Source organism: Epinephelus lanceolatus, chromosome 1, assembly GCF_041903045.1.
Source record: "Epinephelus lanceolatus isolate andai-2023 chromosome 1, ASM4190304v1, whole genome shotgun sequence".
Classification (NCBI taxonomy): domain Eukaryota; kingdom Metazoa; phylum Chordata; class Actinopteri; order Perciformes; family Serranidae; genus Epinephelus; species Epinephelus lanceolatus.
Window position 1 is genome coordinate 25508055 of NC_135734.1, and position 25351 is coordinate 25533405.

At 41.7% G+C, this 25351-nt stretch overlaps 2 protein-coding genes across 2 annotated transcripts; both read left to right on the forward strand.

The window, feature by feature from the left end:
- Window positions 1-1606: 1606 nt before the first annotated feature.
- Window positions 1607-6961, forward strand: emc3 (ER membrane protein complex subunit 3). Its single transcript, XM_033625879.2, has 9 exons — window positions 1607-1862; window positions 2260-2431; window positions 2550-2607; window positions 2732-2825; window positions 3458-3562; window positions 3705-3786; window positions 3904-3983; window positions 5971-6053; window positions 6137-6961. The coding sequence occupies exons 2-9, from the start codon at window positions 2277-2279 to the stop codon at window positions 6263-6265; spliced, it is 786 nt and encodes a 261-aa protein (XP_033481770.1). The 5' UTR covers window positions 1607-1862; window positions 2260-2276; the 3' UTR covers window positions 6266-6961.
- Window positions 6962-7337: 376 nt separating this feature from the next.
- usp4 (ubiquitin specific peptidase 4 (proto-oncogene)) lies at window positions 7338-24902 on the forward strand. Its single transcript, XM_033626301.2, has 22 exons — window positions 7338-7497; window positions 8846-8973; window positions 9095-9225; window positions 9314-9440; window positions 9615-9760; window positions 10531-10592; window positions 10761-10907; window positions 14385-14502; window positions 14616-14789; window positions 14903-15061; window positions 15383-15607; window positions 15740-15823; window positions 15926-16020; window positions 16578-16760; window positions 17009-17235; window positions 17345-17566; window positions 17664-17734; window positions 17819-17934; window positions 18024-18173; window positions 20808-20911; window positions 21321-21409; window positions 22808-24902. Exons 1-22 carry the CDS (start codon window positions 7346-7348, stop codon window positions 22928-22930), a joined length of 3033 nt encoding a protein of 1010 aa, XP_033482192.1. The 5' UTR covers window positions 7338-7345; the 3' UTR covers window positions 22931-24902.
- The last annotated feature ends 449 nt before the right edge of the window (window positions 24903-25351 follow it).

Here is a 25351-nt window from a genome sequence, read left to right on the forward strand (position 1 = left end):
CTGACACAGAGGACACGGTGAACAAACAAGCAAACCATAATGCTCTCTTATTCCTGTGAAATTAGTCTGTATTACTAAAACATCACATAAAATAAATACTACATTTTCATATATAATTGTGCAAAAATCTGTTAAGTAATATACTTATAAATGTGTATCACTGTAAAGTGTGGGCGAAATCTACACAGGATCTTAACTTGTATAAACAGTTTATAGTAACAGTTTGAATTACCTAAAACATACTTGGCCAGTAAATCTGGTTCAGTGTCTGATTCCTTTGGAAAGAAAATAAAAGACGTTGAAACCTTAATATTTGTCCTTACCCTGGCCAGATACTCTAAGTTATAGGCTGCGTCCTGTTTCCCCAGATCTTCCTAACCATCAGTCATTAACAAACTATGATACAAAAAAAAAGAATTCTGTATAATTTACAATGGTGCTGACTTTAAATAAAATGAATGTGCTTTCACTTTATATAATATTCAGGAGCAACTTACTATTGCTGCTCTGCGTGTCTGCATGTAATGCTAAGCTGTGCTTCATGGTGCTTGCATGTCTGTTTGTGCTAACATGTTTGCTGTGGTTGTTGTGTTACTGTATTGTACTAATGCTCTGTTGTTGCTTGTTGCTTTGCATGGCTTATGTTCTGCATGGCTTCAGTTTCTGTTTGCTATAATTACTGCTGTATTTATGTCTTTGTGCTGTCTTTGTCCTGTGAATTTGTCCTGTGAATGTTATCCTTTTTTTGGTCTCAAAACATGTTGCCAAAGGACTGCAGATGAAACTTAGCCAGCTTGCTAACACTGGCACATTTATAGAAATGTTAATTAATGTTTATTGTCCTTATAAATAAAATAAACCAGTCAAACTACATAAACTGATTGAAAATGCTATTCCTCCTGTCTTTGATTGCCTTGGTGCAACCTACAACACATCGTCTAATATTTACTGTATGTGTGCTGTTCAGTGGTGGAAAGTAACTAAGTGTTTACTCAAGTATTGTTTTGAGGTACTTGTACTTTACTGTACATGAGTATTTCAATTTTGGGGGGTAGTTCATACTTGTACTCCACTGAAATTCGGAGGGAAATACTGTAGTGTACATGTACAACATAATTTATGATGTATTATCATAATTTAAGATTAAACTTCCTTGATTCTGAGGGGAAATCCACAAGTTATGGGGCAATATATGAAATGCTTAAAATTAGCTCCACCTTCACTAGCTGTAACATTAAGGCAGTGTGTTAATACATCAGTAATTACCATTTAATTATATAATTTATCTGGTTCTGAGATGGACAATTCTACATTATGAGTACTGGCCTGCTTAATGTATATTCTGATGCTAATACTTCAGTGCTTTTTTTGCACTAAAACCTGCTTAAAGCTGAGTATTTCTGCACTGAGATGATGCATACAGTGTCAAACTGTGTTATTGTGAGATATCACACTGTGATAGTCAAATGCAAAAGTATAAGAGTACTTCCTCTATCGGCTCGCCCTGGGCTGTCCCCTTGACCGCAGGCTGTCCCGCTGAGGACATCACTGGCACAGGGACACCAGCTGGCCTCTGGCCCAGCAGACACTTCCCCCCATCATCGCGGGGTGGCGCTGCAGTCCCGGTGAGATGCGGATGACCTGCAGAAGCAGAAATCTGCTCTCATCCCTGGAGTCTACACTACTGCGCGATGGCCCCGACAGTGGATGCAAACTGTTAAATCTAACTTAATTTACTAAACTACCTCACATACCGTATGACCTGGGTCTCTAGCAGCTGGAAGAAACACTACAAGAGGTCGCCGCCGCGCTACGACGACTCGCCTGCTCCCATCAACGGTCACCCGGACATCAGGAGGAAGGTAGCCAGCTGGCTAACATTAGCGAGCCATTAGCGTCAGCTGCTATTTGGGGTAGTCAAATACATTATCACTACTGTTTTATCAAAGACAAGGTCGTCGCTGCTGTTTGGAGTTCATATGAGGTTGTTAGACGTTAGCTTGTTAGCTTGGTACCTGTTATTACCGCTACCTTAACGACACTGGCTAGCTAACGTTAGCTAAATGGGCTGACAGCGCATCCCTCGGTCGTAGCTTGCCACAGCTACATCTTTGTTTAGCAAAGCATTACAATAAAAATGCCTCACACTAGTTAAAACATTACCTCATTTTTTGAGACGATGAAAAGCTGTGTAAATATTGCCTGCCATGTACTGAAAGTGTTTGTTATCCGCTCGCCTTGCTGTCTGTGATCCTCCAGGTAAGCTACCAGGCTGTATGGCTGAACCGGAGCTTCTGCTGGACTCCAACATCCGACTTTGGGTGGTGTTACCCATCGTCTTCATCACCTTCCTTGTCGGGGTGATTCGCCATTATGTGTCCATTCTTCTTCAGAGTGACAAGAAGTTGACGTTAGAACAGGTCTCTGACAGGTACGCAGTCCTCAACTGTGTGGTGGATCATATTAAAAACAAATGAACAAACAATAGAAAAACCCACCTGGAAGTCATGTGAATTAATAACTGTATGTTGTGTCATCTCCAAACCCAGCCAGGTTCTCATTCGGAGCAGAATCCTTAGAGAAAATGGAAAATACATTCCCAAACAGGTAGGGGACTTCATCATCCATCAACATCAGTCATGTACAAGTTATTAAACACATCCACTGGTTTGCATTCATTTGTCACAACTGCAATGCGAAGAACGTCACTGAAAATCTCTTTTTGTTTCAGTCCTTTTTGATGAGGAAGTTCTACTTCAATAATCAAGAAGATGGATTTTTCAAGAAGACCAAAAGAAAGGTTGTTCCGCCCTCTCCAATGACAGGTAATCCCTTTTAAGTATTTACCAATATAGTACATGAATACAGTCCTCTTGGTCATAACCCACAGTGACCCTTCATAAAGATGCACATTTAAAGGTCCAGTGTGTACAATTTAGGGGATATATTGGCAGAAATGGAATGTAATATTCATAATAATGTATTCATTTGCATATAATCACCTGAAACTAAGAATCAGCCTGCTATTGTTACCTTAAAATGACCTGTTTATATCTACACATTGAGCGGGGTCCTCTTCCACGGAGTCCAAATCTGGCTGTAGATATAGCCTTTTGCGTTTTCACATCAGCCATTGTAGTTCTCAAACACTGTCTGCACACAGGAGAGGTTTCAGTTTGTTGCACAGTGCAACCTCACCACAAGATGCTATTAAATCCTACGCTGGACCTTTGAATGTAAAATGAATGTCATTCAAAGAAAAAAAAAGCTCTCAGGTGTTCTGTGCTTCATGTCTGTATTTACCAAGAAACACTTTTGATGTGACACATTTGGATTTTTACATATCAGCAAAGTCTGCACTGTTGTTATCAATGATATATATGTATAAGAACTGTCCTTCGCAAAATGTTTTTTAAGTGCATCTTGCTGAACTGTTGTTGTTTGTATCTTTCCACAGATCCCAGCATGCTGACAGACATGATGAAAGGAAATGTCACCAATGTGCTTCCCATGATCCTCATTGGAGGCTGGATCAACTGGACATTTTCAGGATTTGTAACAAGTAAGGATCTCAGTCTCTTGCAGATCTTGCTGTTTGTGGTGCAGAATGTGTAAGGCACAAAAAAAAGACTTTTACCAGATAAGATATTGTTGTTAATATGGGAATATTGACTTCTTTCTAACCTGTGCTCTATTTCATACAGCTAAGGTTCCCTTCCCTCTCACTCTGCGCTTCAAACCCATGCTGCAGCAAGGAATAGAGCTGCTCTCACTGGATGCCTCCTGGTAAACTAACAGAACAAGATCTGTGCTGTATGAGTCATAATGTAATAATCTCCAAATGCTTAAGATACTGTGTGACCTTCTCCTCATCTGTTCTGTCTCTGTGTGTTTATCATGTAGGGTGAGCTCTGCCTCGTGGTACTTCCTGAATGTGTTTGGACTAAGAAGCATGTACTCATTAATTCTAGGCCAAGACAATGGTAATTTTAGCTCATTTTAAGAGAATTTCAATTCTTTTGTGTGGTAATTTGTAGTTTTGATAACATGAAAGTGTTTTCTCAGAGGGTTTAACAGTAATAGTAACTTTGTCATACTGTAAGGAATTATTTGATTCACACTTAAAGGTCCAGTGTGTAGGATTTAGGGGCAATTGTACATACTATTCAACTATGTTTTCATTATTATAATCTCCTTTAACTAAGAGTTGTTGTGTTTTTGTTACTTGAAATAAGCTGTTTATACCTACACACATAGCAGGTTCTCTGTCTTGGAGTCTGACATGTTGTTCTACAGTAGCCCAGAACGGACAAACCAAACACTGGCTCTAGATAGGGTCTTTTACGTGTTGATATTGGCCACCCTAGATCTGCAACACACTTGCCACATGGGAGAATCTGGAGTTCTGCGACGTCACCGCTAGATGCCACTAAATCAGGCATATCCAAAGTCTGGCCCAGGGGCCAATCGTGGCCCATGGACCACTTTGCAAAGGCCCTCAGCTTGACATTCATATATGTATATTATACTGTATGTGGTCCACCAAACAATATTGGTTAATCAAGCAAGGTCACTTTGTATTTTTTCCGTTCACCTCACAATGGTCAGACTGTCATACAATTTTTAGACGTACACCTAGTAGGAACTACGCAGGTGGAACTAATGTGTTTCCATAAACAGACGGAAACAAGCAAACAGAATGCTTACCCATCCATCCATCCATTTTCATCCGCTTATCCGGGGCCGGTTCACGGGGGCAGCAGGCCAAGCAAAGCACCCCAGACATCCCTCTCCTCGGCAACACTTTCCAGCTCCAGAGGGAGGCGCCCAGGAGGCATCCTGATCAGATGCCCGAGCCACCTCAACTGACCCCTTTTGACGCGAAGGAACAGCGGCTCTACTCCGAGCTCCCTCTGGATGTCCGAGCTCCTCACCCTATCCCTAAGGCTGAGCCCAGCCACCCCACGGAGGAAACTCATTTCCACCGCTTGTATCCGCGATCTCATTTTTTCGGTCACTACCCAGAGTTCATGACCATAGGTGAGGGTTGGGACGTAGATGGACCAGTAAATTGAAAGCTTTGCTTTCTGGCTCAGCCCTCTCTTCACCACGACGGACCGGCGCAGCGCCCGCATACCTGCAGAAGCTGCACCGACCCGCCGATCCATCTCACGCTCCATTCTACCCTCACTTGTGAACAAGACCCCAAGATACTTGAACTCCCTCCCTTGAGGCAGTAACTCTCCCCCAACCCGGAGAGGGCAAACCACCGGTTTCCGACAGAGGACCATGGCCTCAGACTTGGAGGTGCTGACTCTCATCCCAACTGCTTCACACTCGGCTGCAAAACGCTCCAGTGCATGCTGGAGGTCATGGTGTGATGGAGCCAACAGAACCACATCATCTGCGATAAGCAGGGATGCAATTCTGAGGTCCCCAAACCTTGGCGGAAGCCAACACCCACCAAGAACATGGTTGACTTCACACCGAGTATGCGGACACAGCTCTCACTGTGGTTGGTTACCCAACAGCAGACATTTCCTGCCATGGCAAAGAAGCGTAAAGTTGACAGTGAGGGCCGCCGTTTTTGAGAGCGCTGGAATGTTGAATACATTGCCACTCAAAGATGATACAGATGTGTTTGTCTTGTTTGTTTGTTTTTTGTTTTTAATAACCCATTCGATGCGAGAATCAGCTGGCCCCCAGGTTTTTTCACAATATCGGACAAGTTTGGACAATCCTGCACTAAATCCTATACACTAGACCTTTAATATTGAATTGAGCTTTAGTTTTTAAAGTTAGTAGAGACATTTTCCTATCGTTATGATATGAAAAGGATGAAAACAGTATATAATTGTAAGTTTAGACTACAGATACATCCTGGCTTTATCTATTCTGGAGCAGCTTTGCATTCAGATAAATATTTTTCATTCCCATATGGTAATTGTTCTGTTGATGCAATCCCGACAGGTGCAGACCAGTCCAGGATCATGCAGGAGCAGATGAGTGGTGCCGCCATGGCCATGCCTGCAGATACAAATAAAGCTTTCAAGGTATACACTGTAGTTTCAACATGATTCATTAATGAGGGAGGGCTTTGCTCAGTTGTTCATGTGATGTCCATCCTTGTTTTCAGGCTGAGTGGGAGGCACTGGAGCTGACCGATCATCAGTGGGCGCTGGAGAGCGTAGAGGAGGATCTGATGAGCAGAGAGCTGGACTTTGATGGCATGTTTAGCAAGGAGCTGCCAAGTGGCATCTTCTGACGGCCTGGTCACTTTTACTCGGAGCCTTCAAATCTGAATTTTGATCATTGCAGGGATTTGTTTTTCGGTTAAAGCCACAGAGATGGGACAAATCCCTTCATGTTATGCAAAAGTTTACATTCACTTATTTGTGGTCCTTGTCTGTTCACGTGTATTTACCTTTCCATTCCTGTCCATAAAATATCTGAAATAACTTAAAATACACTGGTTCTGCTGCTGTAACATACATATTAGAAATCACTGCTCTATTTCACCTTTTGAGGGAAGGAGACGTTTGGGAGAAAGAAAGTGGCTTTTTGCTTATTGGAATGCATTATTAGCTTGCAACTGTATGTATGCCATAATAATACCATTAGGTATTAGAATGTGAACTACCTAGCGCTTCTTTTTTCTTATGTCATGCATAACTCAATATCCATGTATCACCACGGTTAAACAATAGGACACAATACCATTTTACAGGTCTGAATGATGTTTATTTAACTATACTTTAACAATCTTTAATGACTCCTGTGTTAGAGCATAGATAGATCGGCTGTTCTGTGTCAGCTGCTCAAAGTTGGAAGTGCATAGACCCAAGACTGATTAGGTGTTGGCAGAGAATGTTTGTGTGATTGTGTTTTGAGGTATTTAGATGGATTATTTTGTAATGTAACTCCCTGTGTTTTGTACAGCATAAAGCCTGTTTTGACAAAATAACTGGTTTTCTTATTTGCAGTGCACTCCAACACATAAACTTAACATGCAAATGAGTAATTTGACTAATGTGAACCATCCCTCAGGCTATCAATTTGCAAAGGGAGTCAGTGCTGAAGTTTGTAGATGCCCCAGAGGAGGTCACAACAATACACCAATGGTTCTGAAAAGTGGCTCCTCTGGTGCACTGCTGACATACGCCGTTTAGCATCTAACTGACTGGTGTGTCGATGGTGATGACAGAGCATTCATACCGGAGTGCTACAGCAGCCCTGTGTTGTGCACTGACCGTAGAGGAAGAACGTTTCCCATGAGCAGCTTCCCAATGCTCGCTCAAGTGCGCCTCCTCCAGCCGCGCGTTCACGACACCGGCACATTCGCTGCATGATGGCCGAGGGAGGCGGACCCGAGCCGGGTGGCGCGGCAGACTCCGACTCGGAGCCGGTAGCCGCTCAAATGCCAACCCCTTCAACCGAGAATCAAAAGCAGACCATTGGGTCACTTTTGAAGACGACTCTAAGAAAGGGCGACGAATGGTAAGAACCGGCAGCGGCCAGCAGTACCTGGGTGTTTCAGCTAGCGTTAGCTAGAAACAGGAAATGCTAACATGCTAAAGCTAGCAGGCTAACGGCACCAGTGGCTGTGAGTCTAAAATCGAAAGCTGCTGTGCTACCGATAATTTTGGCCAGCTAATGTTTAACAGGTTAGCACGCTAGCTGCTAGCTAGATGGCTTTACTGTTTCTCAGTTTAGAGTAGAGTCTGTCGTAATGTCTATAGCCGTGAACAACCTACCTGACATGGCTAACGTTAGCTAAGTGTTTCTTTTGTATAGTACTTAAACGTTAATGCCTGTTTTGTGACAAGTTGGGTGACGTTGGCTGCTGTGGTGGCTAGTCGGCTGGTTAGGCCCTGCATTCATATGGTGGCTTCCTCTGCCAGTCAAACCGGCGTCGCTACATGGTTAGTTGTTAGGAAATGGGCCCTTTGACAGAAATATTTTGCGATGTTGTTAACGTTACCTGCTTGTAGTGACATGCCAGGTGAAGTTGTCTGACAGGTTTCTTAACTGGCCAGCTTCCTGTGGCAACGTTAGCTCAGACTGTTTCATATCATAAAGATCATCCAGGCCTGAGCATAATGCAGCTAGATGTATACAAGCAGCTTCACCACAGCAATTCAGTTTTACGATATATAATTGTCAGATAAGCCAGTATTTGATTACGTTATTTGCTCTTAATGGGCTCTAAGAAGAATATGCCACATGTGTTTTGTGTTCTGCTACTAGCTAACATGTTCATATAGTTCTTGATACTGGTCAGTTACTCCCTGTTCTCACTCCCAGTGTTTATTATACTGTAGTTAAAAAATAACCTCTATAGCACTGCATTCAAGCTGAATGTATGATTTTCCACAAAGGCAGGGGGAAGTCAGCCTGAGGGCAAAAGGCAAAGATCATGCACCTTACTTTTAGACACCTCCTATATGAGGCTGCTGCATTAATTCTGACAGTGGCCGGGCAAAATAGTGTTCCATGGCTCCAAGGTCTTACTATGGGAATGCTTGCTAACAAGCCTATTAACTAAAGGAGATTCTCACTCGGGAGGAGATTAAGTCAAAGTAGTTTGCTGTTACTATATCTGCAAATGCCAAGGCAGTTTGGTGTTGCATAATGATCCCGGTTGGCATAAGACTGAGTACAGTGTTTCTACAAAGCCCCATGCATTGTGTCATCTCTTGACCCTTTTCTGTCCTTACTCGAGAACATATCAGGTAACCAAAAATGTTTCATGAAGTATTAGTCTTTTAGGTTCAAAAGGGTCAATCAAGTGTCTCTCAAAGTGTGAGATGTTTGTCATTAACTTTTACCAACCCATTTGTTTTAGGTATCTCATAGACAGCCGGTGGTTCAAACAGTGGAAGAAATATGTTGGATTTGACAGCTGGGACATGTATAATGTTGGAGAACGTAGCCTCTACCCAGGACCAATTGATAACTCCGGGCTGTTCTCAGGTATGTTTTCATCTGTTGGGTGTTGATTTGCTTGCTCTTGAGAAATGCACAGATCCCACAGAGAGCTTTGAAGAGCTGTGTGTCAGCCTGTAGTCATCATTTTATTTTTTTCTCCTTAAAGACCAAGAGACTCAGGCCCTGAAAGAGCACCTTATAGATGAGCTGGACTATGTCCTTGTGCCCACTGAGGCATGGAATAAGCTTGTCAGCTGGTACGGCTGCCTTGAGGGTCAGAGACCCATCGTCAGGAAGGTAATGCTGTTGAAGATATTCTTTTTTTGTTTTTACTTTGACCATTCACTTATGGATTGGGCTCCTAAATGTCTTCTCTCTTCTCCAGGTTGTTGAACATGGCATGTTTGTGAAGCACTGTAAGGTGGAGGTCTATTTGCTGGAGCTCAACTTGTGTGAGAATGACAACATGGAAAATGTTGTCACCCGTCATTTCAGTAAAGCTGATACTATAGGTAAGGGCCTACATGAGAGTTCTATAGATTTAACTTTGCAATGAAAATATCCAGATAGATAGCTGCTTGCATGCTGGAAATATCTAAATATTGTCAGTCTGTATATTTGTTTTGTGAATTTAAAAAATAAGCAGGAAAAATAATAAGCAAGCCTTGCAAATCCCCTTTTCCCAGATACTATAGAGAAGGAGATGAGAACGCTGTTCAATATCCCATTGGAGAAGGAAACACGGCTCTGGAACAAATACATGAGCAACACCTACGAGCAGCTGAACAAGCCAGACAGCACTGTACAGGATGCTGGTCTCTTCCAGGGGCAGGTAGCGTAGTGCTGTGTTATTCAAATAACCTTCAGTTCACTGATAGCCTGTGTTCCTCTTTTCTTTTGAAGAACACCACGGCCCAGTAACATACTGGTACTCACTGTGCATACATAATTGATTTACAGGCATTGTACAGAATAACACGAACTCTGGAAGTCTATTGCAATACAATACATTAGTCCTGCAACAAGATATTGTTAGGATTATAGTGTGTACATCTTGTTGTGTCAGAGAGGTCAGCTCATGGTTCAGCTGTATGGTCATTTTTGATGCTGAAGTTTTAGTGGACGTGTTGTACTGCAGGTTTAATGTGAGGGATTACTAATATTTTTGCTCCCTTTTCCTAAATGGAGGTTGGCCTGTGTGATATCTTGCTGCATAACACAAACTAGCCTCAAATGCTACTGCAGAGTTGAGCTAATACCTCTATGATTTTCCCATCAGAAATAATCTCTTAAAGTTTTACTATTTAATACAGTTTATGTAATCACATTAAACCATACAGGTGTTCATGCTATTGCACACGAAAGGCACGAGACAAAGTTTCAGTTTATCCCGGCAGCTATTGTCCCAGAACTGTAAACTGAAGGTGATAAACAGGCTAATCACACATCAAAGTAAGTGCATTTGATGGACCTACCTGCAGCTGCTAAAGCTTGGCAGCACTTGGCGCACGTTTAGTATTAAATTTAAGCCTGAGACATGATAGCTCTGGCATGAAGGTCAGTTGTGCGAGCTTGGCTCTCATTCAGCGTGTTTTCCCACAGGTGCTTGTGATTGAGCGCAAGAATGAGGATGGCACGTGGCCCAGACAAGCCTCCCATCCCAAGTAAGCAAATACCTCGTTGGTATGTTGTCAGTCAAGACCAGGAGATAAGTTGTATCCTGGTATAAAGTTTGACATCAAGTATATATCTGGGTTTACACAACATTGAAAGTTGGGTGTCATTTTCACAAATGTGTTTCTCTAAAACGTGATTTTGTTTATGCTCACCAGATCCAGTACAACCCCATCCAGGAATTTCACTACCTCCCCAAAACTCTCCTCCAACTCTACAGCCAGTATCTCCTCAACAGTAACCAACGGAGACAGCAGCTGTAGCCCTGGCTACACACTCAACAACAGCACCTCCTCTGGCAACAGGCAAGAGTTTTCTTATTGATTGATCCTCCCTTCACCATCTCCCCATGCACAAAGTACCATCCTTTATCTCTCCTGTACATTTACTGTGTGCTTAATGTGCTACAGGACTTTACAGTTATGACCACTTGGGTTTGGAACAAACACATAACAACCAGCAGTTAGCCTCACTTAATGTGCTTGTGTGCTAGTTACTTCCCCAGCTTCTGTGGTGTGCAGTTCTCTAAAAACTTATATTGTGCATGAGGAAATTTGCACATCCAATATTTCTCATGCTAGTGTGTGGTATAGGAGATTTAAAAGGAGATTCTTGCACACTAGTCTTGCATCTAAGACAGTTATTGGATTAGTTTGTCAGTCTAACAGTTTAGTGCCCACAGACTTTCATCAGAGCATGAGGTATTTGTTGAACAGATAATTCATTTTCTTTTACATACTGCAGAATAAAAAGTATGCGGTTTTCCTCTGCTTATAATATAATTAGTTTTTATCTTTTAGACCAATTTAGATTTGACAGCATAAACATTCTAAGTGGGTCCAATGCTGCGCTCACATGAGGTCATGTTTATCGTGTTCATGAGAACTTCATGACTTTGTGTTCACGACCTCCCATGTTATAAACACAAGCTCATGAGTTCCATTTGAATGTGTATTGTGTGTTTCTTGTTGGAGTGTTTTTGATGCAGTCACTGACAAGGTAAAATAGAAAATAAGGAAAAGTCCTGACGTCAGTGACAGCATTTGATGAGCCAGCTTTTGGTGTCAGTTCTGTTAGAGTCAGTGGGTTGGCACAGCATATCACACTATAACCCATCATATTTTTGTTGTTTTAACTTTGTCTGAAACATCTTTCCAGCAGATTAAAAACCACACATTATGTGATGCTTACTGATGTTTTTTTTAATCTAAATACGCACCTTCATTTCCTCTCCTTAAGTCCCTGCTGGATCCAAGATAGGTAACATTACATCATGATACACAAACAGGGCAGGTTTGACCTTTTATCGCTGACCAGACTGCAGTTATAACCAAATCAGTTCTTAATGGCACTGACTGTTATTCTGGATGGATTAAGTGATATGGCCTGACAGTTTGCCAAGTTAAATATCTGCCAAACTAGGACCTGACTGTATGCTAACAGTCTAGTGCTAACTTTATTAGCTCGTGCACATACAAGTCACAATGACGATTAAGCTTGAGAGGCTGTAAAATCTGCTATCACACACCAACACCGCAGCTCTTGGTCTGTTTCCTTTACACCTTCATTAGAGTATTGCTTACAACGTTTACGGTCCAAATTAGTGTAGGCTGACTTAACAGAGATATTGCTGGCCGGTTAGCTAAACAAAGTGCAAATGCTAACTGAGTTCATTGGTAAATAAAGTAACGGTTACCTGTAAGTGAAGGAGGACCAGATTTACAGTAATTTGGTGATGAGCGCCACCTGACAATTACAGGAAACATCTAATGTTAGCCCTCCTGAATATTATTAAATATCATTAATAGCTGAAAGTTTGGTTAGTTACTGAAAACCAAATACATCTCTGCTAACAGCAGGTAGCATTTGGCTATCCTGGTCTCAATAGGAGCTTGAGATGCAGCTGGAATGAGCCAACATCTGTTTGGAGACCAATAACAAGGAAAACAAAGTGCACATGTAGAAAAAGAAACCAGTAAGCGTCATGTAATGTGTGTTTTTTAATCTGGTGGAAGGACTTTTCATTCAAAGTTGAAACAGCAAAGATGTGATGGGTTATAGTGTGATTTGCCATGCTTGCCCCATTGACTCCAGCAGAACAAACTCTGGCTCCTCGAATGCTGTCACTGACGTCATGACCTTTCCTTCTTTTATATTTTCCTTGGTAGCTGATAGAAAGCAAACATGGACCAAAGCCGTCACACTGGCAACAGAAAAGCAATGAAACAGTCAATAATACTTCTGCTTTTTGTTGTTTCAATGATAGTCAGTTTTTCCATGGGAAATTTCGTACAGGGTGCGTCCGACACTGTGTGTCACCCAGCAAAGCAGCGTATGTCAGCATCCATTTGAAAGCTGTCTTGGATCAAATACGAACATACTTTACACCACAGTGCTGTATCAGCATAGTTTTAATCATATTGTGTGGTGAGGAACATGGAATGAAAGAACACACTGTAACTGTACTGTTGCAGTATGGCTCCATTATAGCGCTTACTGGAAAAGGCTTTATGGCCTTGAGATGCTTGCATCTGCTCTTTCTGAAGTTCACTACTACCTAGAGCGTAGTAGGATTACTGAAGAGATGATTAACAGTTTTGTGAAATTGCATGGAAAAATGCAGTTTAATTAGACAAGCAAAGGATATACACAGAGTTACCAGTTTATTTGGTACATGGAGCTGCATCCAAACGCCTTAAAGGAACAGTTTCCCCACAAAACAACCATTTGTACATCAGTTAGTCGTGCCATGTGACCTTGAATTTGTGAAGAAATGTGTTTCTCTTGCATGCCTCCATGGAAAAAGGCGAACATATTAATTTATTGATTGATTGGGGACCATGTTAACAAAAGCAAAACTATGTCAAAACATCCAGTTACAACACTCACACGACTCCTGCAGTATGATTACTTTGAAAGGTGTCTGTAATTATTTGTCCACCCTTATCTTGTCAACAGAAACACAATACAGTGTAGTTCATAAAGGATGTTTGGATAGCATCAGATGTAGCTAATAAACTGGCATCTCTGTGTAGATGATATTGCCACAGCTCACTCTGGAACAAAAGATCATTGTCAAATTAGTCTGTATGAAGAATAAATTTAAGAGTTTGCCCAGCGTTCTTGAACACTATAGGGAATGTAGTAGAAGAATACAGAGAAAGTTTTGTGCTCACGTTTAAGATCAGCTTAAGGCTTGTGACAGCACTAGTATATTCAGGGACAGAGCTTTAACTTCCAGAGGAAAGTAAGATGTACCTGCAGTAATGATGTCTGAATTCTGCGCTGACTAGATGAAATGGCTGTGCTTTATTCAAAAGGCTTTGATCTTCTTTTGGTAGTCCTAACCACCTCTGGAGGGGGTCTGACACTTAGAGCAGCAGTAATATTTACAATTTTAACTGCAGTCTGAGTCAGAAGAACCAATAATTAGTTTCCTGTTGAATGCAGGCATGTATGTGTGGTAGGGACAGAATTTGATATCAAAAGATAAAAAGTAAAAGATGAAAAGTATGTCTGAATTTGCATGTCATAGAGACCTTATTTAAGGAGATGTATAACAAATCAGTTAGAGCCCTGTGATCATAAGCAGTTGGCCATATATTTGTTAAGTGTTTGCATGACTGTGTAAACCAGTATTCTAGATGGGAACGAGTATGTGTCAATCTGATATTTTATCCACATGCCATATTTGAATGTTGTGTTTAAATGTGTGAGTTATTGCTTATCACAGCACAGTGTCTTTAAGGATACCCACAGTAACAGATCTGCTCTTCTTACAGATTGGGAGGCTACAATTCATACAACTCCTCCTACAACTACAGAGAGTCACAGTCACAGCCTGGCCTGTGTGGTCTCAGTAATTTGGGCAACACATGCTTCATGAACTCTGCCCTACAGGTAGTAAAAAAACAAACTACTGTTACAGTTACAACTTCTATTCAGATAAAGACTGTGCCATGTTTTTGGGTTTTTATGTTCACATAATCCACCTTTCATTCCTCTTCTTCCAGTGCCTGAGCAATGCATCTCCACTCACAGAGTACTTCCTCAATGACCAGTACGAGGCAGAGATTAACCGTGAGAATCCCCTGGGAATGAGGGGCGAGATTGCCGAGGCCTATGCAGATCTAGTAAAGCAGATGTGGCTGAGCCGCAGCAGCTACGTCGCCCCACGTACCTTCAAAGTGAGTTGTGTCAAACAGCTTTATCTGAAGTGATAGTCTGCAAATTGAAAATGATCCATTCATAATATTAAAGCTAAAAACAAAGTTGATAAAATCTGTTTTTTTGCTTCCAGACCCAGGTCGGGCGTTTTGCCCCCCAGTTTTCAGGCTACCAGCAGCAGGACTCGCAGGAGCTGTTGGCCTTCCTGCTCGACGGGCTCCATGAAGATCTAAACCGTGTTAAGAAGAAGCCTTATCTGGCCCTGAGGGATGCAGAGGGCCGTCCAGATGAGGTATAGTACAGTACATATGTAAAAATGCGTGATGCTGCTTTTCAAACTGTAAACATTTTGTGGTACAGTTTTTCAAGAGCATTTTATTTCAGAATTTTGACCTTTCATTAAATAAATACTCAGACTGATTAACCAATAAGCAGATTAGTTGGCGATTAATTCAGTAGTTGACAACTAATTGTTTAATTGTTGCATCTCTGAATAACAGAAGAGCAAAATGCTTCAGTGAATTACTTTACAATATCAAGTTGCACTCGTACTCTCTATGGTTGTAAAATGGAATTTAATCAAAGTTTTTTTGTGTTGGTTGTGGAATTACAGATTGTTGCAAAGGAAGCCTGGACGAACCACCGCTTGCGCAATGACTCTATTATAGTTGACATTTTCCATGGCCTCTTCAAATCCACTTTGGTGTGCCCAGAGTGCTCTAAGGTGTCTGTAACCTTTGACCCATTCTGCTACCTCACACTGCCTCTGCCCATGAAGAAGGACCGCACTATGGAGGTTTTCCTGGTGCGATCAGACCCTCAGTCCAGACCCACACAGGTGAGGGGGAATAAATTCTACGGTTATTGCTCTAGATTTGAACAATTACAATTTTTAAAAACAGAGCTGGCTTTGTATTTGCTTTTAATGGTCTTGAAAGCTTTTCACAATATCTCTTTTTGTCTTTGACAGTATCGAGTGGTGGTCCCCAAACTGGGTACAGTGACAGACCTGTGCAGCGCCTTGTCCAAACTGTGTGGATTTCCTCCTGAAAATGTAAGAACTTTTTCCTTTTATACTTCCAGCTTTACAGTTTCTTTATCTTCAGTTGAAATGGAAATAGTATGTGCTAACTTTGCAATTCACCTCTCTTTGTAGATGGTGGTGGCCGACGTTTACAATCACAGGTTCCATAAAATTTATAGACGGGATGATGGCCTCAACCAAATCATGGAAAAAGATGACATCTTTGTGTAAGTCTTGTCGACTGAAAGATGAGGTGTCTTAAAGTTCACTCCTGAAATTGACCAAACCACTAACAATGCAACTCTGTTTATTTAAATTACATATTTCCTGTTTGAAAAAAATTCTTCATGCTTTAAAATGGCTTAGATGGAACTCTGCACTTTTGCTTTATATAGTATGTGCTGATCTATGAATATGCAAATCACATCATATCCTCTTGTACCCCTTATTTTGCAGTAGCGTTATGCTAATAGTATGGAAAGCCCCATTCTGCAAGATGACGGGATTGGTGGCTTAGGTTTGTCACTTATGAAACCCTGACTCTCTGACTCTGTCTTTTTGATAGTATAGTTGTTACACTGCAATTCCAAGGTGAAAATGCACAGCCATGGCACTGACTGCTTCATTTGCTCATGATATGTCCTGTAGCGCATACAAAAATACCATGTGGACATATGAACAAGATTAAAAACTTGATTTTCAATAGAAGGGGGTTTTTGATTGAGTCACTGGTTTCTGTTTGAGGTATGTATAATGTGTGTGTTTGTGTTGTTGCTCTATGCAGGTATGAGGTTCAGGAAGAGGACAGCGAGAGGATGAACCTGCCTGTATACTTCAGGGAGCGCCACTCCAAGCATGCCGGAAGTTCCACGAGCACCATGCTGTTTGGCCAGCCTTTACTCATCACCGTGCCCAGACATAACCTTATAGCAGACGTTCTTTATGACAAGATCCTAGAGAGGATTGGGTAAGGACCTACAGTGTGGTTAGCAAGGAAGGCGACTGCATGATGTGGTGTAGTGGAGGGTATATGCAGGTTTACCCACCTCTTTTCCTGGCCACTCTCTCCTTGGTAACCTATTGATCTACCTGGTAGTACAGCCACCTCATCAGCTTCCACTACACCACTGCACATGACAGTGCAGTGACTGCTGATAAAAAGTGAGTTTTGAGTGTATTTGCTTGTTAACTAATCTCCTCTGTTCCCTGTTGCAGGCGCTATGTAAAACAATCCCAGAGCCCTAACAGTGAGAGCAGGGCCTCAGCCTCAGCGACCTATGCCAGCTGCAGCCAGGCTCCTGAATGTTCCACATCGTCTAGTCTCAATGCCAGCCTGGCTGGCTGTGGCAGCCCCCTGTCAGACGGAGCCTCATGCAGTGCCAGCTCCAGTAACGGCAGCAACCACTCAGGGACCTGCAATGAAAGTAATGGGATATATGATGGTAAGCAGCTAACGTTATCCCTCACCAAATCTAAACAAATGTGAAGGAAACATTGATCAGGCATGAAAAAACCCCTCCAGATAGCAAGATTTCATTGGTGTTTGTTCAGGTGAAGAGGAGGCCATGGACCACCAGGTGAGTCCAGAGCCAGAGAATGGCCAGTCTGAAGAGGAGGAAGAGGAGACCTCTGACTTGGAAAATGGGCCTAAAGCAGACATGGCCAAGCAGTGCTCTTCACCAGCAAAGCTCTTCACTTTCAGCATAGTCAACTCTTATGGAACAGCTAACATCAGCCCGCTGCCTTGTGATGGAAATGTCCTCAAACTAAATCGTCAGTGCTAATCTTTAAAACTTACAATTGCGTTGATATTTTCATTTTTCAAAGCCGCTTTGTGTTGACAACCTCTCCCACCCTCCTCTCTCTGCAGCACATTCCACGGTGGCGATCGACTGGGACACAGAGTCAAAGAAACTGTGTTATGATGAACAGGAAGCGGAGGTCAGTAGCTTAACATTCATCAGAAAAATCCTGTGACAAGATATGTAAACAATCTATTTATATCTGTGTGAATAATGTCTGCAGGCCTATGAGAAGCATGAGAGCATGCTCCAGCCCCAGAAGAAAAAAGCCACTGTAGCTCTGAGGGAATGCATCGAGCTCTTTACAACCATGGAGACACTCGGAGAACACGATCCATGGTGAGGGTTCACAACTACAGCCTAGCTCAGTGTCAAAGCATCACCTTTGTCTCTATCTTTGTCATGTAAATACAATCTTTTCTATGCAGGTATTGTCCAACATGTAAGAAGCACCAACAGGCCACGAAAAAGTTTGACTTGTGGTCGCTGCCTCGCATCCTGGTAGTTCATCTAAAGCGGTTCTCCTACAACCGGTGTTGGAGGGACAAGCTGGACACAGTGGTAGACTTTCCCATCAGGTATGCAGGCAGTGTTGCTTATTTACATTATATAATGACAAGAAAATAATAACTTAAATAACTTTAATGATATAAAAAGTAGAGCTACAGAGTGCTGGATATACATAAAACAGAGCAAAGCAATGAAAGGCATGGAGAAAACAGACAAAGTATCAGGTAGCAAAGCAAGTAATCACAGAGGCAGTTACAAATATTAGAGGAAAAAAGAATTAAGATAAACAGACAAGCTTAATATATATACCAGTGTGTTTGAAGGAGTGATTTAGAATGGATCACCAACTCAGCACGCCTGATCTCAGGCAGGGCATTCCAAAGTCTGGGGGCTCTGATAGCAAATGAATGGTTACGTTTTGTTTTTAGCCGTGACTTTGCAACAGATTTGCCTGAGGATCTTGAGCAGTGTGTTTGATCGTAAGGGAAGAGCAGCTCAGAGATTTACGGAGATGTCAAACCAGACAGGGCCTTAGAAGTAGGGATGCACCGAATATTCAGTAGCCGAATATATTCGGCCGAATATTGCAAAAAAACACACATTCGGTATTCGGTGGAATAAGTTAAAAGCAAGGCCAAATAATAGCGGCGTGTTTTGATAATGCAATCAAACGGTGTGCCGTAACGGGCGGAATAAAATGTCGGCAGTGTGGCGATCCGCCCGTCACGGCACTCACATTTGCGACTAAAAATAGTTTTGAGCGAGCAAAATAGGCTTAAATCATTCAGCACGCTGTGCAAGCAGCCTACAGATTTCAACCACCAGCAGAAACGAAAGGCGAATCGCACAGTGGGTCCCAATTTTGGTACCGTGACAACACTAATCTGGAGGGGGTTCATCTGCAAAAACTAATGAAAAACTAAACAATGATATTCAGTATTCGGTACTCGGTATTCGGCCAAGCGTTTAATAATATTAGGCTTTGGCTTCGGCCACAAATTTTCATTTCAGTGCATCCCTACTTAGAAGTGACTAGAAGTATTTGAAAATGGATTATAAAAGACACAGGTAGCCAGTATAAAGAAGCTTAAATAGGTGTAATATAGTCAGATTTTTTGGAACCAGTTAAAAGCTGAGCTGCAGCATTTTGTACAAGTTGGAGGTAATGAAGTGAGTTATGGGAGGGATGCATGTACAGGGAGTTGCGATAATGGGACTTGATGAGATAAATGCATGAACAACCTTCTCCCGGTCACAGAATGAAACAAATGACGTGATTTTGGTGATATCTGGTGACATATCAGAAAAGGCTCTGTTGTGTCTTTTGTAGTCATCCCAGATGTCCTAAGAAGAGGTCTGACAACACATGTGAAGGTGGACAGTCGATGTGTAGGCCCTTAAAATTTTAGATTGACCTAAATAAATCCTAAGATTCACATCTTGTGAGTTCTTAACATTACTACAACAGAGTGCTGCGGGGATGATGGTAATATTGCCCTGGTTCCCTTGGCAAGAAGCTGGTGGGATTTATCTAATGGATTTGGTATTATTTAGAAAGTAAGCTCTGTTGCACACAAAAGTCTATGATACTTGCATGTTTTGTTCAGCAAGATAATCTTTTTTTTTAAGTGTAAATGCAATCCCCAGGGGTAAAAAGCTAACATCTGTTAACAAACTACACCACGGTCGCGACCTCATCGTCACCACCACTATGCTTGTTGTTCAGCGTGATGACGTTTAATGTTTCAACCATCTTTTTTTAGACACGTGAAGGCGTCAAAATTCATGAGCGGATTTTTAAGGAACGCATTTTATGTTGTAGGACCAATCATGAAAGTCTTTTTAGCTCGTGTTGACCAATGACCTTATATCAAGCATCTAACCAAAAACCCATTAAAAATGGCTTTGAGAGGTGCAAAATGGCAAAAATAAAAATAAATTCTAAAACAATATAGTATATAAGAGTTAGCTGAAATATTTTGCATCTAAAGATTTAAACAGCATCTTTCTAAATGTTTCCGACGCTATGCAGTGTTATAGATTTAGGTCACCAAATGTTAACTCAGTGCAACCTTTAAATCATTCATGTATTCATTTTATAATCCATTAGAAATACACATCAGGTTGTGACAAAATGAGCTTTGGATGCACATTATTTCACTCAATTTTAAGACTAACATTTGTGTGTAAGAAACACTGCAGTGTCAGTGTCACTCTAACAGTAGGGGGAGCTGTAGTCTGTAACTCACAGGACAAAGTGACCTGAGGTCTGAGTAAGGAAATACTGTGTTTATCGTACTCTAAAGAAATGGACTCTTACCTCAGGGAACCGACTACGTACTCCAGAGAACAATTACACCTGTGTACTCGCTGCCCTTATCTGGAGTTGTGTAACTATTATAGCTTTCAGAAGTACACTCTCAGCTCGGCATGAGTCATTAACCTGGTTTCCGTTGGCACGGTTTTCCTGCCTGTTTTTAAAAAAAGAGAAGTTGTGGCTACTTGTCTCCCTCTTGGCGCTGTGTGTGCATCACATATTGATCTCTGCTGACTGAGGAACTTGATCCACTAGAAACAAGGAGGCAGAGAAAATGTTATCCTGTTTTAAAAAAGGCTGACTCATGCTTACTCAGGTTGGCTCAGACACACAGATGGCCTACTGTGTTGGCATTAAATGTGACTGGTGATATTTTCTTTGACAGGGATCTGAACATGTCGGAGTTTGTGTGTGACCCTAAGGCGGGCCCCTACATATATGACCTCATCGCCGTGTCAAACCACTATGGAGGAATGGGAGGAGGTCACTGTAAGTCACTGATCTTTTTTCCCACTTTATAATCTCTTTAATAACACTTGGCCTTCCTCTGGAGTGGTCAGTGTCACTCAACATCAACATACTATAAAGAGCTGTTAATAGCTTTTTAACTGTTTTATTTTCAGCCGGTAGTTCTTGTGCCACTGCCAGCACAGTTTGCTTGTTAGCCTTCAAACATGCAAACAATATGTGTCAGCAGATGGTCTGGTGAACAACTGCTGTGTGTCCAAGGACACGAATCAGTTGCATTTTAATATGGCAGTGTGCCTCACACCTCTTTGTTCTATGTAGACTCTTTGTTAAGTTTACAGTGAACTGGTGTGATAAGATTTTCATCTCTTCCTGAACAAACAAATCAAGTGAAAAGCTGTTTGTTTAACCCTTCTTTCCTTCTTAACAGACACAGCTTATGGCAAGAATAAAGTGGATGGAAAGTGGTATTACTTTGATGACAGCAGTGTCTCCTCTGCCTCAGAGGACCAGATTGTGGTGAGTTTTGACTCTTTATGCGGTTCCCATGACCATGAAATTCCTGGCAAACCTACAGAATTTGAAAAACTGTTTTCCAGGTCAGGAAATTGATAAGAATTAACAGAATGTTTTTTTTTTTAATTATTTTTTTAAATTTTGAATATACCTTGTTCAGGCTATCATTGAAAATATGCTCATAGAAATCGCACATGTCTTAATGTTTCGTGAAATATGTTATTTGTATTACTAACTTGGAATCTAGTGCTGCGCTGCATGACTGTTGAAGTGTCACCGCTATCATCTGATACACATAGACCAGACTGGCACTGTGTCATCACAAGGCCGCGCCCCTTTTTGGGCAAAAGAAACGGGCTGTCACATCAGGAGAGAACCAGAAATACTGAAAAGCTGGTGGCAAACAGGTTAACCAAGTCTTCACACTGAAATCTGAGGCACATAAGATTTGTGAATATTTACAGTCAGTGTGTTGAAGGATTAAATGATGCTGGTGACAGTAACTGTTACTTCTGATGGATAGCTAACGTTAGCTTGAGTGGGAGGCTGCTGCAGCAATTTCCCAGTCATACAGTACATCATCAGACTGTCGCTTCCAACTAAATCTCAGCCTATAGATCAAACAGTTAGCTACTTAAACGTTGTTTAAGTCTTACCCTAACCATACCTGGTGATACAATTAAATATATTTAATCAAATTACCAGGTATTATCGTGATCCCGACAGCTATACATGTAGCTCCCAGTAACCAGTGTGTTGGGTCAATGATCCACTCGGATGGGGGAAGACTGAAGGGGGACTACGGTGATCAACCTCACATACACTCAGGTTTAGGCTAGGTTGCAGAAAAATGATTAGACTAGTCCATAAAACAAACATTTGTTTAACAAGAAATAAATGCAGAGTTGTCAAAAGTATAATCCAAACATGCAACAAATTACATTGACATCCACAGCATCTGCAGTTTTCTATCTCCTAAAAAGGGGCATGGTCTTGACATTTTGCAAAGAACGTGCTGGTCTGGTCTATTGGCATATGCAGCGTCTTGGTGGCCAGAATGTGTGATCAAGTTAAGTTCCCGAGAGCAGTTTGCTGTTCACAAATGCCTGCGAAGTGCATGTTCAATAATGTATGGCTGTAGTGCTATGTAGGCCTGCCCATTTTACACTGCTTAAATAAAGTCATGGAAATGGAGTCAAATATTGTGCAAAAGTTTTGGAACCCCTCTCTTAAATAATTCCTGGTGTCCTGTACTCAAATACTCCCAGAGATGCAGTATATGGAGATTTATCATTGAGAGATGTTTGATGAACATAAACCCTCAGCCTTCTTATCTTTCTGTCCTCGGTATCGAGTGTCTCTGTTTCTGTAGTGTAATCCTATCCTTGTCGCCCCTCGCAGACTAAAGCAGCCTACGTGCTGTTCTATCAGCGCAGAGACGAGGAAACCCTCTCCAAACCTCAGCCTTCGGCCTCACTGGGAGGAGCCCCGGAAGCAGCCGACGACCACATGGACACAAACTGAGGAGCCCCTGGTGCGAAAGGGACACGCACTGAAACACATACGGCAAATAGAGACACTTGGACGCACACACAAAGCTACTTTAGTGACAGAGGACTCCACAGACTTAACATTATTAACCCTACCTTCCCCATATTTTATTTGATTTCTGTCTCGTATGTTGTCAACTAGAGCCCAAGGCCTTGTCAGAAGAGTGACCTGAGAGACTTCCTCCCTACAGCGGGTGGCCTACTGATTTCTGAACATAGTTTACTAGTCTGGAACTTAAAGAGGAGTATAAATGGATAAAGATCCTCTCACTGGATGAACAGAATGTTAGAAGTGCCCTCAAATGTGTAGATAAACAAATGTCAGTCAGAAATATAAAAAAAAAAGAAGCCAAATGCACATGTTATTTCAACCAAAGCGTTCCAGGGTTTTTACAATGACATGTACCAACTGTTGAGACATTGGCAGGATACTGGCGTCGTGCCTAGATTTATCTCTGATAATCTTGCTGTGCTGAGGTCAATGCAAACTTTAACAGTGTGATGTGCACACAGAACAATACATGCCATGCTTGTTGAAAGAATCCTGTTACCTTATTCCACCTGTGTAGAGTGGATCACTGATGGGGGGGGGGGGGGGGGGGGGGGTCTTGCTGCTGCAGCCCAGCTTTTGTGCTGGGTCTGCTTTGCAAACTAAACCACAGAGGGGATGTCTTGTTTCGAGGTGTGACACGAGTTGTGGCTGAAGCAGTCTTGTTCAGTCATCATTTTTTTGTGCTATGACGCACAGAACGGGCTCTGCTGTCTCTCAGACCCTAAACTCATGAGAGGAGTCTTACCCTGCTACCATTTTGTTTTTCTTTCTTTTTCTTTTTTTTTGTAATCACAATGCAAAAGCGGCCTTTTGATTCCTGCAACCTGACTAAAAAGGGGGCACTTTGAATTCTCCATGAGTACATTATCTACCTGCTTCTGGTGTATCTAGACAAAACAGAATTGTATGATTTGGCCTTAGCGATAAGGGTTATGGGCTGTCATACACTTCCAGATCATTTTAATGTGTCTTATAAGCATATTTTGATTGCTGCCTGATCGGACCCCTAGCTCACCTGCAATGGCTTGTCCTTATTAGTCTTGTACATTAATGCAGCTCTGTATTGAAATGGCTATGTTATTTGATATCTTCAAAGCACACTGAGTGAAGCAAAATAAACTAGTATAAAAGTGGTGCTTTTATTCATGAAACTTGAACTCGCTCCTTGTCATCAGGAACAATCTACACGTGTCATCAGATGGGGTCAGGACAGCAGTGCTTTAACAGCAATCCCATCTTTGTTTTTCTGCCATGATCACAGTACACCACTCAGCTGTTAAGTAAAAAGGCAAAGCTGTAGATAAATCCTCAAAGAATCCCTTTTTTACCGTAATGGGATCTGTAGACACACAACAATCCCAGGAAGCACAGATATAGCAGGTGTCTTGTATGATTGTGACTGAGCATAAAATATTTATACTCAGTCACAAGGGTCTTCTAGTGTAACCAGACGGCAGTTTGTACTTCCCATAAGTCCTATTCTGTGACAGAAATTCTGCACTTAGTTGCATCACAGCATGTTGATATAAAGGGCCTCCAAGTGCCCTTTTTTGCTGGTCGGTCCCGCCCATCACGTCGCTCAGAGGTGACTACCTAAGTATAATCATTTATGCCTATATGCCTAGAAAAGCTTTATATCATATCTGTAATCCTAGATACTTAGTTGAAAACAAAATCCAGCTGCCAGACGCAGCGAATCTTGTTTTCCCCCTTAAATCACGACAGCAATTTAAACACGAAAAATAACTGAAGGGATGTAAATAATCACACTATTGAAAATAGGTGTACAAATTCTTGTCCTCATATTTATCTTATTGCCGCTATCTACAGTATTTGTTTTTAAACTGAGAAATATTTGAATTCAAAGTACAATAAAGACTGGAAGCCTCAAAAAGGTGGTTTGTTTGGACTAATTATATGCACAGAATATATACACTTTAATAAGCCCACGTCAAGGCTGTGACTCTAACAAAGCTGGCTTCAGCGGTGGTTGTGAAATAATTCTGCATTGCAAAATTATCTTTTTTTGCGGGTGATGCAACCTTAGTAACATGCCAGTCATGCTGACTAGTTGCAACATGCACTATGATCTGTAGTAAATCACACTGTTACTGCAAATCCAGGAGCCACTAAGTGCTGGATGGATCATTTCACCCACCACAACTTTATCATTTGATTGTTGCATGTAAGAAAAAAGTAATGTGGGTCCTATGGGACACATATTTTTAAGTCTGGTCCCAATTTTCCCATGTGTTTTTGTGTGTAAGTGACTAATAGGAACAACAATTTTTAAAACTGGTCCAGCATGAGGTGAGAGCTGCAGCAGGCAGCAGTGAAAACAGG

Excerpts from the sequence above, each read along its gene's own strand:
- emc3 (XM_033625879.2), top strand. The coding sequence starts at position 2,277 with ATGGCTGAACCGGAGCTTCTGCTGGACTCCAACATCCGACTTTGGGTG. Across the intron at positions 2,432-2,549 it reads TTAGAACAGGTCTCTGACAG|CCAGGTTCTCATTCGGAGCA; the intron begins GTACGCAGTCCT and ends CTCCAAACCCAG. Across the intron at positions 6,054-6,136 it reads ATACAAATAAAGCTTTCAAG|GCTGAGTGGGAGGCACTGGA; the intron begins GTATACACTGTA and ends CCTTGTTTTCAG.
- usp4 (XM_033626301.2), top strand. The coding sequence starts at position 7,346 with ATGATGGCCGAGGGAGGCGGACCCGAGCCGGGTGGCGCGGCAGACTCC. Across the intron at positions 15,062-15,382 it reads CAGAGGGCCGTCCAGATGAG|ATTGTTGCAAAGGAAGCCTG; the intron begins GTATAGTACAGT and ends GTGGAATTACAG. Across the intron at positions 17,567-17,663 it reads AAATGTCCTCAAACTAAATC|CACATTCCACGGTGGCGATC; the intron begins GTCAGTGCTAAT and ends CTCTCTCTGCAG.